This window comes from Oncorhynchus tshawytscha, linkage group LG03 (genome assembly GCF_018296145.1).
Source record: "Oncorhynchus tshawytscha isolate Ot180627B linkage group LG03, Otsh_v2.0, whole genome shotgun sequence".
NCBI classification, from domain to species: Eukaryota; Metazoa; Chordata; class Actinopteri; order Salmoniformes; family Salmonidae; genus Oncorhynchus; species Oncorhynchus tshawytscha.
The window spans coordinates 22168105-22186256 of NC_056431.1; the positions used below are offsets into that span (position 1 = coordinate 22168105).

Genomic DNA, 18152 nt, shown 5'->3' on the forward strand with positions numbered 1-18152 from the left:
CAGACACTGGGAAATGAATTATTTCACCAGGACAATAACCTAAAACATAAGGCCAAATCTACACAGGTGTTGCTTACCAAGCAGACAGTGAATGTTCCTGAGTGGCCGAGTTACAGTTTGACTTAAATCTACTTGAAAATCTATGGCAAAACCTGAAAATGGTTGTCTAGCAATGATCAATAAACAATTTGACAGAGCTCGAAGAATTTTGAAAATAATAATGGGCAAATGCTGCACAATCCAGGTGTGTAAAGCTCTTAGGGACTTACCCAGAAAGACTCACAGCTGTAATAGCTGTCAAAGGTGCTTCTACAAAGTATACTGACTCAAGGGTGTGAATACTTATGCAAATGAGATATTTCTGTATTTAATTTTCAATAAATTTGCTAATATTTCTAAAAACATGTTTTCACTTCGTCATTATGGGGTATTGTGTGTAGATGGGTGAGTGAAAACAATATTTTTAATCCATTTTGAATTCAGGCAGTAACACAACACAATTTGGAACGAGTATGAGAAACTTTCTGAAGGGACTGTATGTCAAAATAGGGATATTTAATCTGAATGGCACATATTCCATGACATAGACTGACCAGGTGAGTCCCGGTGAAAGCTAGGATCCCTTATTGATTTCACTTGTTAAACCCATTTCAATCAGTGTAGATGACGCGGAGGACACAGGTCAAATGTTTTTTTTAAAGCCATGAGACAATTGAGACATGGATTGTGAATGTCTGCCATTCAGAGGGTGAATGGGAAAGATAAACGATTTAAATACCTTTGAACGAAGTGTGGTAATAGCTGCCAGGCACACTGGTTTGTGTCAAGATCTGCACCGCTGCTGGAATTTTCAAGCTCAACTGTTTCACGTGTGTATCAAGAATGGTCCACCACCCAAAGGTCATCCAGCCAACTTGACACAATTGTGGGAAGCATTAGAGTCAACATGGGCCAACATTCCTGTGAAACGCTTTCGACACCTTGTAGAGTTCATGCCCAGACAATTAGCAACTCAATATTAGGAAGGTGTTCTTAATTGTTTTGTACACTCAGTGTAGTCCATATTACTCTTAGAAAAAGGGGACTGGAATTGGCATTAGTATATGCACTTTGAAAATCCTCTCTACTGTATGAACTAGGTCTGACTTGTTAGTACAGCCTACTAAAACAGTCAGTGCTCCACACTGCCCCATGAGGCAGAGAATGTCACATCAAATAGGGGACGAGTTGGACAGAGTTGTTCTCAATAATGAGCTGATAGTAACCCAGTTCTACATGAACAAATTAGCAACAGAAATCGTGTAAGACGACAGGCTGGTCTGGAGAAGGTGGGGGGTCGGAAGAAAACTGAGAATAGTTATTTTGGGGCGGTTGGCTATTTCAGTAGTAAATATTTTTCTTAACTTAATTTTTGGGACATTTTGTGTCAAGTGCCCAGACAAATAAAGTGCATGTGAGGTGGTGAGACGGGGGAGGGGGGAGACAGAGGTAGTTAGGATGACAGAGGGGGGAAACATGGGGCCAATGTCCCGTCCCAGGAGGAGCGGGTGGTGGACTGGCGCCTGTCTAGGTGACTGTGTCTCTGTGTCCGCCCCACTGGAGCCGAGCTCTGTTTGACCAGAAGGTTCACAAAGATAGTGCTGGCAACTGGTGTCATAGCAGAAAGTTCCTCCCTCACCCCCACTTTCACTACTACTCAACAAATTAAGCTAGCTGGGTGGATTCCAATGATTAGTCATTTGTGGTTATATTTGTTGACACTGATGTTCCGGTCACCCAAAGTCAACAAGCGATGGCGAAAGGTTCTCTATATACAGGACAGATGGGCTCAGGGTTCCACACAACATGTTATTTCACTTACATGGACAAGTTGGGCACAGCCAATTAAATAATTATTGAATGGATTCAAATGTAATAGTATAGTGTCAAACAAGTTGATCCCTAGAGAGCACGTGCAATTCATTGTTATTCGGCTATTAACCACTTATCACAGACTATTTTGAGGATGCAAATTATGCATTCAGAGGCTTACAATTTTCACAGTATAATTTTGTGTTTCTGAAATGTGATATAGCAGCACATCATTAAATGCATCATTGTACTTTTTTTTATTTTTAAAGGTACACGCTTATCCAGAGCAACTTACTGTAAGTGTATTAACCTCATTCTTTTTTTCTTCTTGTATTGGTCCCCCTTGGGAATCAAACCCACAACTCTGGCGTTGCAAGCAACATGCTCTACCAACTGAGCCACACTTGACATTTCAGCTGCCTATACATTCAAATGAGTCTAGTTTTTCTTCTCAACTTCAAAAATACATTTGGCTAACAATGAATGCATGAATCACTATTATATAGCCTATCTAGACCTTTTAAAATATTTTCTCTTTCATTAGGTCTGATACTACATAATTCCTGCCACATAATACTATCATATTCTTGTATTACTAATAACACTTGAAACAACTGAATGAAAGGTGTCACACATAGGATTTATTTTCTTACATTTTTGCATTGTACTATACTGAACATGTCAATAATATATCTGCAGTAATAGTGGAATGATAGTGTTTCAAAGTATTACTTACAGTGGTGTGATTGGCTGTGATATTTGTCAATTGATTTCTCCCACCGCTAGAAACCATTGTCAAAGCTGTTTTGAATTTGTGGCTGTGTTACCTAGAGGAAATCGGGTCAAGTGGCAGGTTTGAAAAACAGTGGCCAAAGTGTGTATGAATCAGTACCGGTGTACCGCAGTCTCAACACAAGACAGAGAAGTCCCTCAACCACGGACACCAAAAGGACAATCAACTAACTTGGGGCTCATCTATTGCATGTAAAATTGTGTGTTGGAGAGCGTCTCTTTATGGGAAAATGTAAGAGTTCTGATTTTCTTCATAGGCTGTCATATCAATTCCAACTGATTTCAACCAGACTTTTAAATAGGCTATAAACTTCCTAACAAAACCGAGAATGAAGGCCTTCAGTGTTGCAGTTGCAGTGGTGGTCGTCCTTGCATGTATGTTCATCCTTGAAAGCACCGCTGTTCCTTTCTCCGAGGTATGTCTCATTCTCCAATACCAACCCACTTCAAACATGTCTGCATCGATTTTAGAGGATGTTCATGACTCATTTGTGTCTAATGTCTTTGCAGGTGCTAACGGACGAGGTTGGAAGCATTGACAGTCCAGTTGGGGAACATCAACAGCCGGGCGGCGAGTTCATCCGTCTGTCGGTACGTTCAATTGAATAAATGAATTAAGCTAATTACCTTTAGCAAATTAAAATCGAAGTGGTTGCGTTTGCCCCGCAGAATTGAATTAACCTACTTGCGCTACCTGTTATCATTTGATCGTGAGCCGTTAGAGAGGGCTTTAGGGCGAACTGTGTGCAACGTGGTTGTGAAGTGGAGACTTGGACAAAAATACTTACTTGCTTGTTCCCTCTTTTCTTCATATTCTTTTCTTGGCCGGGATACAGGAGCATTTCAGGTTCAAGTGTCAGAGCCACCTCTCCCTGTGCCGTTGGTGCTGCAACTGCTGTCACAACAAGGGCTGTGGCTTCTGCTGCAAATTCTGAGGACCTGCCTGCAATAAAAACCATCTTATTAACTTATTGCCTTTAATTTCCCCCCTATTCTTCTACATTTCCTTTGGACTCTGTGGAGAAGATGCAATCTCATTGATGTCTTTCTCACTGCAACCTCAGTCTTGTACGTTTTGTATCATGTTCTATAGCATGTTCTTTTTTTATTTTCTATTTTGTACATTTTATTTAAAAAAAAATACATTTTCTAGTTTGCACGTTTGCGATGTTTTCATTCTAAGATGTTGTTATTGTAAATCAGTTCTTATAGTGCTTTTTTGTATATAAATAAACACATTCTTTGAAGAGGTATTCAACCCCTTTTTTATGGCAAGCCTAAATAAGTTCAGTCGTAAAAATGTACTTAAGAAGTCACATGCATGGACTCACTCTGAGTGCAATAATAGTGTTTAACATGACTTTTGAATGACTACTTCATCTCTGTACCCTACACATACAATTATATGTAAGGTCCCTCAGTTAAGCAGTGAATTTCAAGCACAGATTCAACCAAAAAGACCCGGGAGCTTTTCCAATGCTTTGCAAAGAAGGGTAATTATTCTTAGATGGGTAAAAAAAGGAGAGATTGAATAACCCTTTGACCATACTGAAGTTATTAATTGGACTTAGGATGGTGCGTCAATACACCCAGTCACTACAAAGATACAGGTGTCCTTCCTAACTCAGTTGCCAGAGAGGAAGAAAATAGCTCCATTTCACCATGAGGCCAATGGTGACTTTAAAACAGTTACAGTTTAATGGCTGTTATGGGAGAGAACTGAGGATGGATCAACAACATTGTAGTTACTCAACAATACTAATCTAATTGACAGAGAAAAATATTCTAAAACATGCATCCTGTTTGTAACAAGGCACTAAAGTAATATTGCAAAAAAATGTGGCAACGCAATTCACTTTTTGTTCTGAATACAAAGTGTTATGTTTGGGGCAAATCCAATACAACACATTACTGAGTACCACTCTCCATATTTTCGAGCATTTTGGTGACTGCATCATGTTATGGGTATGCTTGCAATCGTTAACCTTTTCACAAGTGAGATCCAAATATCTCTAACAGGCCCCAGTGTGAAGTTTTTTATGGGCGTCATGTCATTATGCACTCACTGTTCCAAAATGTGGTTGCAGCAGGACAGTTAACCCGCGCTGTCCTCAAACCAAGACACGCTGCATGCTAATTATCTATCGGCTATGTTTCAACTTGGCAATTTCAAATAATTTTCTAACAAGTTTGAATTTCTAACAACAGTTTGAATTGAGGTGTGTTCCCCCTCCTCATTAATTCACATAACAAGTAGCCCATTTCACTGTTGCGGACAATTTACATTTGAGGCTTTACTGAGGCGGACAAACTTCCCTCTTCAACGAGAATAAGTGCCTTATTTTCTGTATATCGTGTTGCCGTTTCTACTGTAGCATATAGTGTATATATGTGTGTGTGTGTGTGTGTGTGTGTGTGTGTGTGTGTGTGTGTGTGTGTGTGTGTGTGTGTGTGTGTGTGTGTGTGTGTGTGTGTGTGTGTGTGTGTGTGTGTGTGTGTGTGTGTGTGCGTGTGTGTGTGTGTGTATGTGTGTATGTATGTATGTATGTATGTATGTATGTATGTATGTATGTATGTATGTATGTATGTATGTATGTATGTATGTATGTATGTATGTATGTATGTATGTATGTATGTATGTATGTATGTATGTATGTATGTATGTATGTATGTATGTATGTATGTATGTATGTATTCACATGTTCAGGTACTGGTGACAAATCATGCATTCCGATTCTTGTATAGATTGAAATCGACACATATGATGTGTGTCAAATATTTGTTGAAAGTTGTACTGATTATAATAATATTTGCCAGCTATGTGTGGTGCCATGTTTGTTGACATTCTGGTTGTCATGTTACTGTCTGCCAGACCAAAGCTGTTATAAAAAATGAGGTGAAGGAATAGTTCACTCGACCGACATATGGTACTTTCAAGACAGCTGGGAACTGAAAAATACGAGGTCAACTCATGACGTCAGTGATCTTCAGGTATTTGGGGATTTGGTATTTCATTAGGATCTCCATTAGCTGTTGCAAAAGCAGAAGCTACTTTTCCTGGGGTCCATACAAAACATGAAACATAATACAGAATGACATAATACAGAACATCAATAGACAAGAACAGCTCAAGGACAGAACTACATAAAACCTTTTTAAAAGGCACACGTAGCCTACATATCAATGCCTACTCACAAACTATCTAGGTCAAATAGGGGAGAGGAGTTGTGCCGCGAGGTGTTGCTTTATCTGTTTTTTGAAACCACGTTTGCTTTTATTTGAGCCATATGAGATGGAAGTTCCATGCGATTAGGGCTCTATATAATACTGTATGCTTTCTTGAATTTGTTCTGGATTTGGGGACTGTGAAAAGACCCCTGGTGGCATGTCTGTGTGTAAGTTGACTATGCAATCAATTTGGGATTTTCAACACATGAATGTTTCTTATAAAAATAAAAAGTGATACAGTCAGTCTCTCTTCAACTCTTAGCCAAGAGAGACTGGCATGCATAGTATTTATATCAACCCTCTGATTACAATGAAGAGCAAAATGTGCTGCTCTGTTCTGGGCCAGCTGCAGCTTAACTAGGTCTTTCCTTGCAGCACTGAACCACATGACTGGGCAATAATCAAGATTAGACAAAACTAGAGTCTGCAGGACTTGCTTTTTGGAGTGTGGTGTCAAAAAAGCAGAGCATCTCTTTATTATGGCTAGACCTCTACCCATCTTTACAACCATTGCATCTATATGTTTTGACCATGACAGTTTACAATCTAAAGTAACGTCAAGTAATTTAGTCTCCTCAACTTGTTCAACAGCCACACCATTCATTACCAGATTCAGCTGAGTTCTAGAACTGAAATGATTTCCAAAGCTTTTTTAACGGTAATTTTCGTTCTCAATGATTTTCTCATCAAAGTAGATACATTCTAGAATCTCAAGATTAAACCAAGGGCTAGAGCTCTGCTTTACCCTGACCTAATGGGAGCCATCACATTCACCACACCAAGGAATCTACATTTAAGGAATCTACAGGAATCTACATTTAAAGGATTCCCGGGCACTGTCTACCCTTACACTATCCAACACAGGTGACCAGTCAATTTTATCCACTTGCTCCCTAAACATTTCAACACAGTATTTTTGGAGTCCTCTGACGGTTTTGGTTACACTTAAATATATATTTAAAAATCCCTACTTGTGTAAAATGTAATAAAATTATCACTGATTCTATATACTATTAATCCACTATGCAGTATTTTGGATTTATCAGACACCAATATTAGTTCAATCGTACTTTGCACTGTTTTACATACCCCGATGGGATGTTTTATCATTTAGGTCAGAGCAAGTGATCTACAGAAGTGCATAAATACATTGTGGGTTGAGATATCCTTTTTGCAGACATCAGTATTGAAATTCCCGAACAAAATAACTTCCTTCACCAGGAAATCATTACAGTTTGACAACCCAATTTTGAGACCTTCATAGAATGCATTCTGACACACCCCCAACCAAATCAGCTTGGTTTTGGGAAGGCAGATATCCAGCCAGACAATCTCCAGATCAACGCTTAAATCCGATCTGATGTTAAAAGCAATGTCCGATCTCACAAACGCACATATTCCCCCACTGTTCCGATTCCGATCCTTCCTGACAACAGAGAAATTGCCTATCTCAATCACAAACAGATGAATCCAACCACGTCTCAGTAAAACACAAGACACCCACCTCTGATTTGCAAACCAACAGGCGTATCTCATCAATCTTCGGTAGGAGGCTTTGGACGTTTAAGTGCACAAAAAGTAAACCCTTCTTCCCAAAGGCCTCACTGAATTCCCGATCCACTTGTAACTCGCCTCCCACTGCACTACCATGTTCCCTCTGCCCTGCCTCCGGTGGCCTCTCTGCCTCCATAGAGCACCCCTCCTCAGGTGCTGCTCCATCTTCCATCATTGAAAATGACATTTCTGTATTTCATTTTCAATAAATATGCAAACATTTCTAAAAACATGTTTTCACTTTGTCATTAGGAGGTATTGTGTGTAGATGGGTTTGATTTTGGGGGGGGGGAATTCAGGTTGTAACACAACCAAATGTGGAGTAAGTCAAGGGGTATGAATACACACACGTGTGCGCTAAGTTGTCAATGTTTTATGATCAGTCAATTGCACCTGGTAACCCTGGTAACCCTTTGAGGTGGGAGGGTGGTTGACATTGTTGCTCAGTATTCTGTGTAATACAGTTGTCAGCAAATAGGGAGTGCTAGACAACAGGGATCGTTAAGTTTAAATAGGCCCCCATTCGAGCAATCGCCATAATGACTGCTCATTCAAGTGTGATTCACCACGTCACATATTCGAATGAACTTGGGCACTCTCAGCCTTTTCTCTCTCTCACGCTCTCTCGCTCCATCCATATGTAAAATGCCACAGAATACATTCATTCAGAGCTAGGCGATTGAAGAAACAGAGTAGGTCTAAGATAAACATATTCTCACCATCTCTCTCTCCCTCTGCCTCTCCCTTTCCCTTTCCCTCTGCCCCCCCTCTCTCTGCCTCTCTCTCTCTCTCTCTCTCTCTCTCTCTCTCTCCCTCTGCCTCTCTCACTGTCTCTTCCTCTCTCTCCCCCTCTCTCTCTCAGCCTCTCTCTCTCAATCTCAACATATTATGAGCTCTAAGGCCACTGAATGGGTTAATATTGACAGAGAGAGAGAGTGTCGATGTACTCTCCAACAGCAGGCCTACAGCTAGAGAGTAATAACCGAGGCCTATTGACCATCAGCTAATATTGAGATTCTGTCATTAAAAAATGTCTTCCGGCTGCCTATCTATATTATAGTTCCATCACACCAGTATAATAGATCATTTCATGTCATTTGCATTTAGATCGCCCCTTTTCTTGGATTGCATACTGGATGTTGGGCGCGATGGAGTCGATAGTGAGGAGATTCCTAAAGAGAATGGATGGGGATCATAACGAAGGCGAACCACCAACACAAACACAGCCGCCCGGCCCCTCTTCTGTCCGAATCCTTGCAGCACCTGGAGACGTTAGTTTTAATTAGCAGAGGGGAGTGATAGGGGCTTCTCTCCCCTCCCTCCTCTCTTCTCTGACTGTATGCTCAGAAATACTGATTGCTCCAGAATACTGAATACTATACTGGTGGCCAGCCTACACTCAGGCTTCCAATGACACGTTTTACACCAACAACTACATAATCTTACCCGGGCTCAGCAGGCCTGCATGCATGAAGTGAATAAATCAGTAAATACGTATATTCACAAGTTCATTTGAATAGATTAATTAATATGTTGTTAACTTTATGCATGATCATACACTCTTAGACTGTCCCTATAGGAGAACCCTTTTTGGTTCCAGATATAACCCTTTTTGGTTCCATGTAGAACTCTTTTGGGTTCATAAGGGTTCCACCTGGAACCAAAAGGGTTCTACCTGGTACCAAAAATAGTTCTTCAAAGGGTTCTCCTATGGGGACAGCCGCATAACCCTTTTAGATTCTACAGGGCACCTTTCTTTCTAAGAGTGTTTATGCTAGCTACCTGACTGGAAACACATTGGAAATATTTGAATAGTATTCATTACTGTTAGTTTTAACTAATAATATGCCGGGGTACAGTGGAAGCCAATTCACGCTGGTCTAATTTCATTGAGGTCAGAACTGAAATCAGTCCTGTTTGTCAAATATTGTAGTACCCATAGCCAACTCTTCTCTCCTCTATCTTCTTCCTTTTTATTCAAAGCTGCATTTGAAGTGTTCTGTCTGATAGGATGTCGCTCTGCTTCAGATGTGCACGCACACACACACACACACACACACACACACACACACACACACACACACACACACACACACACACACACACACACACACACACACACACACACACACACACACACACACACACACACACACACACACACACACACACACACACACACACACACACACACACACACACACACACACACACACACACACACACACACACACACACACACACACACACACACACACACACACACACACACACACACACACACACACACACACACACAATATCGAATAATACACCATACACGTTGCCTATCACCTCCTCCACCTGTCCCTCTCCACCAAACACTCAACCCACAGCTCAACACACTAGAATGGGTTAGTGGGCCCCCAACATTATTCAAAACGTAAGCCCACATTCAAAACCAAACTGATTATTGTCTGAAGAGGGATCTGGTGCTATTGAGGAATATGTCCATTGTTTTTCAAACTTGACACACCCGACTTGTTCCATTCATATGTAAAGTCTTATCTAGACCCAGGCAAGAGGAACCTTTACCTCTCCAAGGCTACTTGAATCCTAAGCAAACTATGGAAATGAATAGAGCGTGTGTGCTCAGCTGTTGCACTGTATACTCCCTGTGTCTGTCCACATTGTGATAGCAGGGCCACGGTAGGAAGAAATATGCATTTCAGGTGAAGCATAGCAAGGTGGACCAGCTTTGTGATCCTCATCCATGCACATCAAAGACACCCATAGGTACAATCCTCTGATCTAGCCAACACACACACACACACACACACACACACACACACACACACACACACACACACACACACACACACACACACATATACACACACACACACACACACACACACACACACACACACACACACACACACACACACACACACACACACACACACACACACACACACACCTTTCCACCCCCAAAAACACATACTGTAACATCTTGAACCAAGAGCTGAGGGAAATATGCCATGTTCTCTCACACGTAATATCTCCCACAGCATGTGTTGGATCCACATAAATCATGTCGGTGTTATTTAGACGTATATTACCCTTGGGAGAGCTGTGTATTTGAGTGCAGCGCTGGCTAGCGTTACCCTCGGGCCCACACTGATTATATCAAACAATATGCAGCACGGCCTGAATGCTTAAAGAGGGGGCATCTCCATCTCTCCTCGCTCTCCTCACTCTCCCTCCGGTTAAACTGTGAATGAAGGTATAATAAGGTTAATACTGCTGATTTACCCAGAGCCACCCTGGGGTGGATAGATAGGCCTTGACATTGCTTCACTGGTTCATGCTTAACCATGGAGCCTGGATAGAATCCCCAGTGGTACAGTCTGTTGTCCTAATGGCACCACAAAGTCGCAAACCGTTGATTTGTCATTCACCCACACGCATTCTTCAGTTACGCAGGGTATCCAATCAAAAACCACAGAATTAGGGTGACTAAATCAATGGAGGCCAGAGAAAAAAAAGTGGTCCAAAATCAGGGCTACTGGCTACCTGACAGGCTCACTTTCCCATTGAACTCGTCTATTTTCTTCTTGAATACACAGGACATGAACCAATACAGGGCTAAGATGTATATTGAGTTTGAGACGTGACATGTAGTATTTTCATATTGTGATAAACGCTTTTCATATGAACTGCAGTGGGCAATTTTTACAATTTTTAACATTTTTATTTAACCAGGTAAGCTAGTTGAGAACAAGTTCTCATTCACAACTGCGACCTGGCCAAGATAAAGCAAAGCAGTGCGACACAAACAAAAACACAGAATTACACATGGAATAAACAAGCGTACAGTCAATAACACAATAGAAAAAAAGAGAGTCTATATACAGTGTATGCAAATGGCGTGAAGAGGTAAGGCAATAAATATGGCCATAGTAGCGATGTAATTACAGTTTAGCAAATTAACACTGGAGTGATGGATGAGCAGAGGATGATGTGCAAGTAGAATCTTGCAAAAGAGCAGAAAAGTAAATAAAAACAATATGGGGATGAGGTAGGTAGATTGGCTGAGCTATTTACAGATGGGCTATGTACAGCTGCAGGGATCGGTTAGCTGCTCAGATAACTGATGTTTAAAGTTAGTGAGGGAAATATAAGTCTCCAGCTTCAGCGATTTTTGCAATTCCTTCCAGTCATTTGGCAGCAGAGAACTGGAAGGAAAGGTGGCCAAAGAGTTGTTGGCTTTGAGGACGAGCAGTGAGATATACCTGCTGGAGCGCGTGCTGCGGGTGGTTGTTGTTATCGTGACCATTGAGCGGGGATTTACCTAGCAAAGACTTATAGATGACCTGGAGCCAGTGGGTCTGGCGAAGAATATGTTGCGAGGGCCAGCCGATTAGAGCATACAGGTCGCTGTGGTGGGTGGTATAAGGGGCTTGGAGACAAAACGGATGGCACTGTGATAGACTGCATCCAGTTTGCTGAGTAGAGTATTGGAAGCTATTTTGTAAATGACATCACCGAAGTCGAGGATCGGTAGGATAGTCAGTTTTACAAGGGTATGTTTGGAGGCGTGAGTGAAGGAGGCTTTGTTGCGAAATAGGAAGCCGATTCTAAATTTAATTTTGGATTGCAGATGTTTAATGTGAGTCTGGAAGGAGAGTTTACAGTCTAGCCAGACACCTAGGTATTTGTAGTTGTCCACATACTCTAAGTCAGAACCGTCCAGAGTAGTGATGCTAGTCGGGCGGGCGGGTGCGGGCAGCGAACAGTTGAAAAGCATGCATTTGGTTTTACTAGCATTTAAGAGCAGTTGGAGGCCATGGAAAGAGTGTTGTATGGCGTTGAAGCTTGTTTGGAGGTTAGTTAACACAGTGTCCAAAGAAGGGCCAGATGTATACAGAATGGTGTCGTCTGCGTAAAGGTGGATCAGGAAATCACCAGCAGCAAGAGCGACATCATTGATATATACAGAGAAAAGAGTTGGCCTGAGAATTGAACCCTGTGGTACCCCCATAGAGACTGCCAGAGGTCCGGACAACTCTGTCTGAGAAGTAGTTGGTGAACCAGGCGAGGCAGTCATTTGAGAAACCAAGGCTGTTGAGTCTACCAATAAGGATACGGTGATTGACAGAGTCGAAAGCCTTGGCCAGGTCGATGAAGACGGCTGCACAGTACTGTCTTTTATCGATGGCGGTTATGATATCGCTTAGTACCTTGAGCGTGGCTGAGGTGCCCCCGTGACCAGCTCGGATACCAGATTGCACAGTGGAGAAGGTACGGTGGGATTAGAAATGGTCAGTGATCTGTTTATTAACTTGGCTTTCGAAGACTTTAGAAAGGCATGGCAGGATGGATATCGGTCTGTAACAGTTTGGGTCTAGAGTGTCACCCCCTTTGGTGAGGGGAATGCCCGCGGCAGCTTTCCAATCTTTAGAGATCTCGGACGATACGAAAGAGTGGTTGAACAGACTGGTAATAGGGGTTGCAACAATGGCGGCAGATTTTAGAGAGACAGGGTCCAGATTGTTTAGCCCAGCTGATTTGTACAGGTCCAGGTTTTGCCACAAGGGGGGTTTGGGGCTGTTGGCCGGGGTTGGGGCAGCCAGGAGGAAAGCATGCTTATTGAAATTCTTGATTATCGGTGGTGGAAGTGTTACCTAGCCTCAGTGCAGTGGGCAGCTGGGAGGAGGTGCTCTTATTCTCCATGGACTTTACAGTGTCCCAAACCTTTTGGAGTTAGAGCTACAGGATGCAAATTTCTGTTTGAAAAAAGCTAGCCTTTGCTTTCCTGACTGCCTGCGTGTATTGGTTCCTGATTTTCCTGAAAAGTTGCATATCACGGGCATATCACGGGGACTATTCAATGCTAGTGCAGTCCGCAGTCAGGGACACAGAGTGTTTCTTGGTAATTAAACAAATGTACTTTGTAACAAAAGTATACACCTCACACACATGAAGACACCTGTACCATGTCAGAAAAAGAGTTGAGATGTATTCAATTTTGAGTTTGCATTCCAGTATTACACGTTATATACATAACAGAAGACAGAAATATAACATAGAAACACTGGATTTTCTGCTGGGTTTTTGAAATAACTAAATAAAAATATTAAGAACATTCCACCCATGAGAAGACGATCTGGTCATTTAACTACAGGAAAGCTATTTAAAAATTCCTGTTCTGATTTTAATGACCCGCTGAAACAACTTTGAAGATGATGACTTACCATGCTATGTCAACAGAGCTCGGTGCATATTATTGGATGTATTACACTTCAGCTCCGCTATAAGTGTTGGGTTGCTTTGCTATCAGTGTTGTGTGAATGTGACATTCTACCTGCTTACACAGAGCTCGTTGTTCTGAGAGAGGAGAGGAGCAGAGGGGAGGAGCGTCTTTATTCTATATTCCCCTACTGTATTGTACTATATTCAGCGATTATGCATAAGCACAAAAGCTTCGGTCCTGTACTCATTAAATTGTTGCTAGTGGTTATACTAAATTATCCTCTAATTCCACAAGTTGCTTTTGTTTACATTGTGAACCTAGTTAAAAATATATGGCAAATAAACATCAAACTGGATGGACATCAGAGATAGATGGGATAGGTTGAGGGAAGAGGAAGTACTGGACTCAAAACAAAAGGATATAACTGTTGTAAAATAGATTCTGTCTGAAAAATGTATATAGTATGTATAAGATGGAAGTAGAAGACTAAGTGTTGTTGTTCATTAGTTTACTCCAATTAGGGGAGGGGTGGTAGGGTTAGCAAAAAATAGAAAAGGAAAATACATTTTAAAAAGATATGTATATACAGTATGTACAGTACCAGTCAAAAGTTTGGACACACCTACTCATTCAAGGGTTTTGCTTCATTTATACAATAATAGTGAAGACATCAAAACCACTAAATAATGCATATGGAATCATGTAGTAACCAATAAAGTGTTAAACAAATCAAAATATATTTGAGATTCATCATAATAGCCACCCTTTGCCTTGATGACAGCTTTGCAAACTCTTGGCATTCTCTCAACCAGCTTCATGAGGTAGTCACTTGGAATGCATTGACGCGTACACTCACATATTTGGAATCATTGTTGAGTGGTCCCTACAGCGTACGATCTCAAATACATGATTGGAACAGTAGTCACAGAACGTATGACGCAACAAACGTGTCTAAACACCACTGTTGTCTGAACAGCATCTAAATATATATTTTTTTTGTACTTATGGAAAACAAACATCTTAAACTTTATTCCTCAATTTGACCTTATATTGTAAAAGATAAATGTGAACTTCATCATCCAAGTATCACACGGAACACATCCACAGCCAAACTCATTCCATAAACCAGTCTAAATAACAGGTTGCAGTGACAAAAAACAAAACATATGTTAGCGACCTAACAGCTAATCTAGTTTACAATGTACCACCTCTCTGGTGAGCACAAGACACTAATGTAATGCTTTATAGAAAATAAATGCGTGTCAGCTAAGCTAACGGCAGCTAAATTCTTTATGATGGCAGCCGTGTTTGTTTACGTTTGACAAGCAAAAGCTCCCTAATCCCAGAATGCAATTCACTACAAAATGCAAATAAACAAAGTCAAGATGTCTGCGCTCATGGCCTGAAAAATATGAACTTAGTTTAAACACTTTTCAACATATTACAAATCGTTGATGTACTTGTTACAGTGTATACAAGAACCGGAGCACATGGCCAAAAGTCATTTACCGTTTTTGACAAATCACTAAGCAAATAAAATGTTTTCACCTCACAGATCATCACATTAAATACAATCATACTGCCTAGCCTAACTGTAGACCAAAAGCTAAACAGGGATGAAACCATTTTAGGGGGGTTCATTTCATTTGTGGTCGGGTTCTCAAGTCCATGGGGGGTAGAAATAGGGGAAGGTATCGTGGGGAGATATGATGCAGGATTTATAAATAAATGGGGAGCAAGAGAAGGTTATACACTAAATAAAAATAAACCCCCTAGGAAGGGGGGTCTGTCCATCAAGCGCTATGATGAAACTGGCTCTCATGAGGACCGCCACAGGAAAGGAAGACCCATAATCACCTCTGTTGCAGAAGATAAGTTCATTAGAGTTACCAGCCTCAGAAATTGCAGCCCAAATAAATGCTTCACAGAGTTCAAGTAACAGACACATCTCAACATCAACTGTTCAGGAGGAGAGGAGACTGCGTGAGACTACTACTAAAGGACATCAATAACTAGAAGAGACTTGCTTGGGCCAAGAAACATGAGCAATGGACATTAGACCGGTGGAAATCTGTCCTTTTGATCTGATTTGTTTTTGGTTCCGACCACCGTGTCTGTGAGACACAGAGTAGGTGAATGAATGATCTCCGCACGTGTGGTTCCTACCGTGAAGCATGGAGGAGGAGGTGTGATGGTGTGGGGGTGCTTTGCTGGTGACACTGTCTTTGATTTATTTAGAATTCAAGGCACACTTCACCAGCATGGGAATCACAGCATTCTGCAGCAATATGCCATCCCATCTGGTTTGCGCATAGTGGGACTATCATTTGTTTTTCAACAGGACAATGACCCAAAACACCCCTCCAGGCTGTGTAAGGGCTATTTTACCCAGAAGGAGAATGATGGAGTGCTGCATCAGATGGCCTGGCCTCCACAATCACCCGACTTCAGCCCAATTGAAATGGTTTGGCATGAGTTGGACCGCAGAGTGAAGGAAAAGCAGCCAAAATGTGCTCAGCATATGTGGGAACTCTTTCAAGACTAGGGCATTCTAGGTGAAGCTGGTTGAGAGAATGTAAAGAGTGTTCAAAGCTGTCATCAAGGGAAAGGGGGGCTACTTTGAAGAATCTCAAATATAAAATATATTTTGTTTAACACTTTTCTGGTTACTACATGATTCCATATGTATTATTTAATAGTTTTGATGTCTCGAATATTATTCTACAATGTAGAAAATAGTTTTTTTTTTTTAAACGACTTAATGAGTGTCCAAACTTTTGACTGGTACTTAAAACTTTACTTTACTTTACTGACTTTACTTTCCCCATGTGAACATTTTGTTGCAGTGTCATGTACACATTTACAGTGGTGTTTAAAAAATATGTATATATGTATATATTTACAAAAAATATATATGGGTCATTGGAAATTATGTAGAAATTGCCAATGATGCAGACAATTACGTTGATGGAAGCTACAATGCCAAATCAAATCAAAGTTTATTTGTCACGTGAGCCGAATACAACAGGTGTAGACCATACAGTGAAATGCTTACTTACAGGCTCTAACCAATAGTGCGGGGAAAAAAGTATGTGTGTGTGTGTCTGTAGGTAAGTAAAGACATAAAACAACAGTAAAAAGACGTTTGAAAATAAGAGTAGCAAGGCTATATACAGACACCGGTTAGTCAGGCTTGAGGTTATATGTACATGTGGGTATGGTTAAAGTGACTATGCATATATGATGAACAGAGGGTAGCAGTAGCGTAAAAAGAGGGGTTGGCGGGTGGTGGGACACAATGCAGATAGCCCGGTTAGCCAATGTGCGGGAGCACTGGTTGGTTGGGCCAATTGAGGTAGTATGTTCATGAATGTATAGTTAAAGTGACTATGCATATAAGATAAACAGGGGGCACACAATGCAAATAGTCCGGGTAATAGTCCGATTGGTTACCTGTTCAGGAGTCTTATGGCTTGGGGGTAAAAACTGTTGAGAAGCCTTTTTGTCCTAGACTTGGCACTCTGGTACCGCTTGCCATGTGGTAGTAGAGAGAACAGTCTATGGCTGGGGTGGCTGGGGTCTTTGCCAATTTTCAGGGCCTTCCTCTGACACCGCCTGGTGTAGAGGTCCTGGATGGCAGGCAGCTTTTCCCCAGTGATGTACTGGGCCGTACGCACTACCTTCTGAAGTGCCTTGCGGTCGGAGGCTGAGCAATTGCCGTACCAGGCAGTGATGCAACCGGTCAGGATGCTCTCGATGTTGCAGCTGTAGAACCTTTTGAGGATCTCAGGACCCATGCCAATTTTTTTTTGTTTCCTGAGGGGGAATAGGATTTGTCGTGCCCTCGTCACGACTGTCTTGGTGTGTTTGGACCATTCTAGTTTGTTGTTGATGTGGACAACAAGGAATTTGAAGCTCTCAACCTGCTCCACTGCAGCCCTGTCGATGAGAATGGGGACGTGCTCGGTGCTCCTTTTCCTGTAGTTCACAATCATCTCCTTAGTCGTGGTTACGTTGAGGGATAGGTTGTTATTCTGAAACCACCCGGCAAGGTCTCTGACCTCCTCCCTATAGGCTGTCTCGTTGCTGTCGGTGATCAGGCCTACCACTGTTGTGTCGTCAGCAAACTTAATGATGGTGTTGGAGTCGTGCCTGGCCATGCAGTCGTGGGTGAACAGGGAGTACAGGGGGGGACTGAGCACGCACCCCTGGGGAGCTCCAGTTTTGAGGATCAGCATGGCAGATGTGTTGCTACCTACCCTCACCACCTGGGGGCGGCCCGTCAAGAAGTCCAGGATCCAGTTTCAAAGTGAGGTGTTTGGTCCCAGGTTCCTTAGCTTAGTGATGAGCTTTGAGGGTATTATGGTGTTGAACGCTGAGCTGTAATCAATGAATAGCATTCTCACATAGGTGTTCCTTTTGTCCAGGTGGGAAAGGGCAGTGTGGAGTGCAATAGAGATTGCAACATCTGTGGATCTGTTTGGGCGGTATG

At 41.8% G+C, this 18152-nt stretch overlaps 1 protein-coding gene across 1 annotated transcript; it reads left to right on the top strand.

Moving 5' to 3' along the window:
• Positions 1-2749: 2749 nt before the first annotated feature.
• On the top strand, positions 2750-3890 carry LOC112245077 (hepcidin). Its single transcript, XM_024413016.2, has 3 exons — positions 2750-3059; positions 3154-3234; positions 3480-3890. The coding sequence occupies exons 1-3, from the start codon at positions 2973-2975 to the stop codon at positions 3576-3578; spliced, it is 267 nt and encodes an 88-aa protein (XP_024268784.2). The 5' UTR covers positions 2750-2972; the 3' UTR covers positions 3579-3890.
• The last annotated feature ends 14262 nt before the right edge of the window (positions 3891-18152 follow it).

Bases quoted from the DNA above. Each gene is read 5' to 3' on its own strand.
- LOC112245077 (XM_024413016.2), top strand. From the start codon at position 2,973: ATGAAGGCCTTCAGTGTTGCAGTTGCAGTGGTGGTCGTCCTTGCATGT. The intron at 3,060-3,153 runs GTATGTCTCATT...ATGTCTTTGCAG, and splicing joins CCGCTGTTCCTTTCTCCGAG to GTGCTAACGGACGAGGTTGG. The intron at 3,235-3,479 runs GTACGTTCAATT...GCCGGGATACAG, and splicing joins GCGAGTTCATCCGTCTGTCG to GAGCATTTCAGGTTCAAGTG.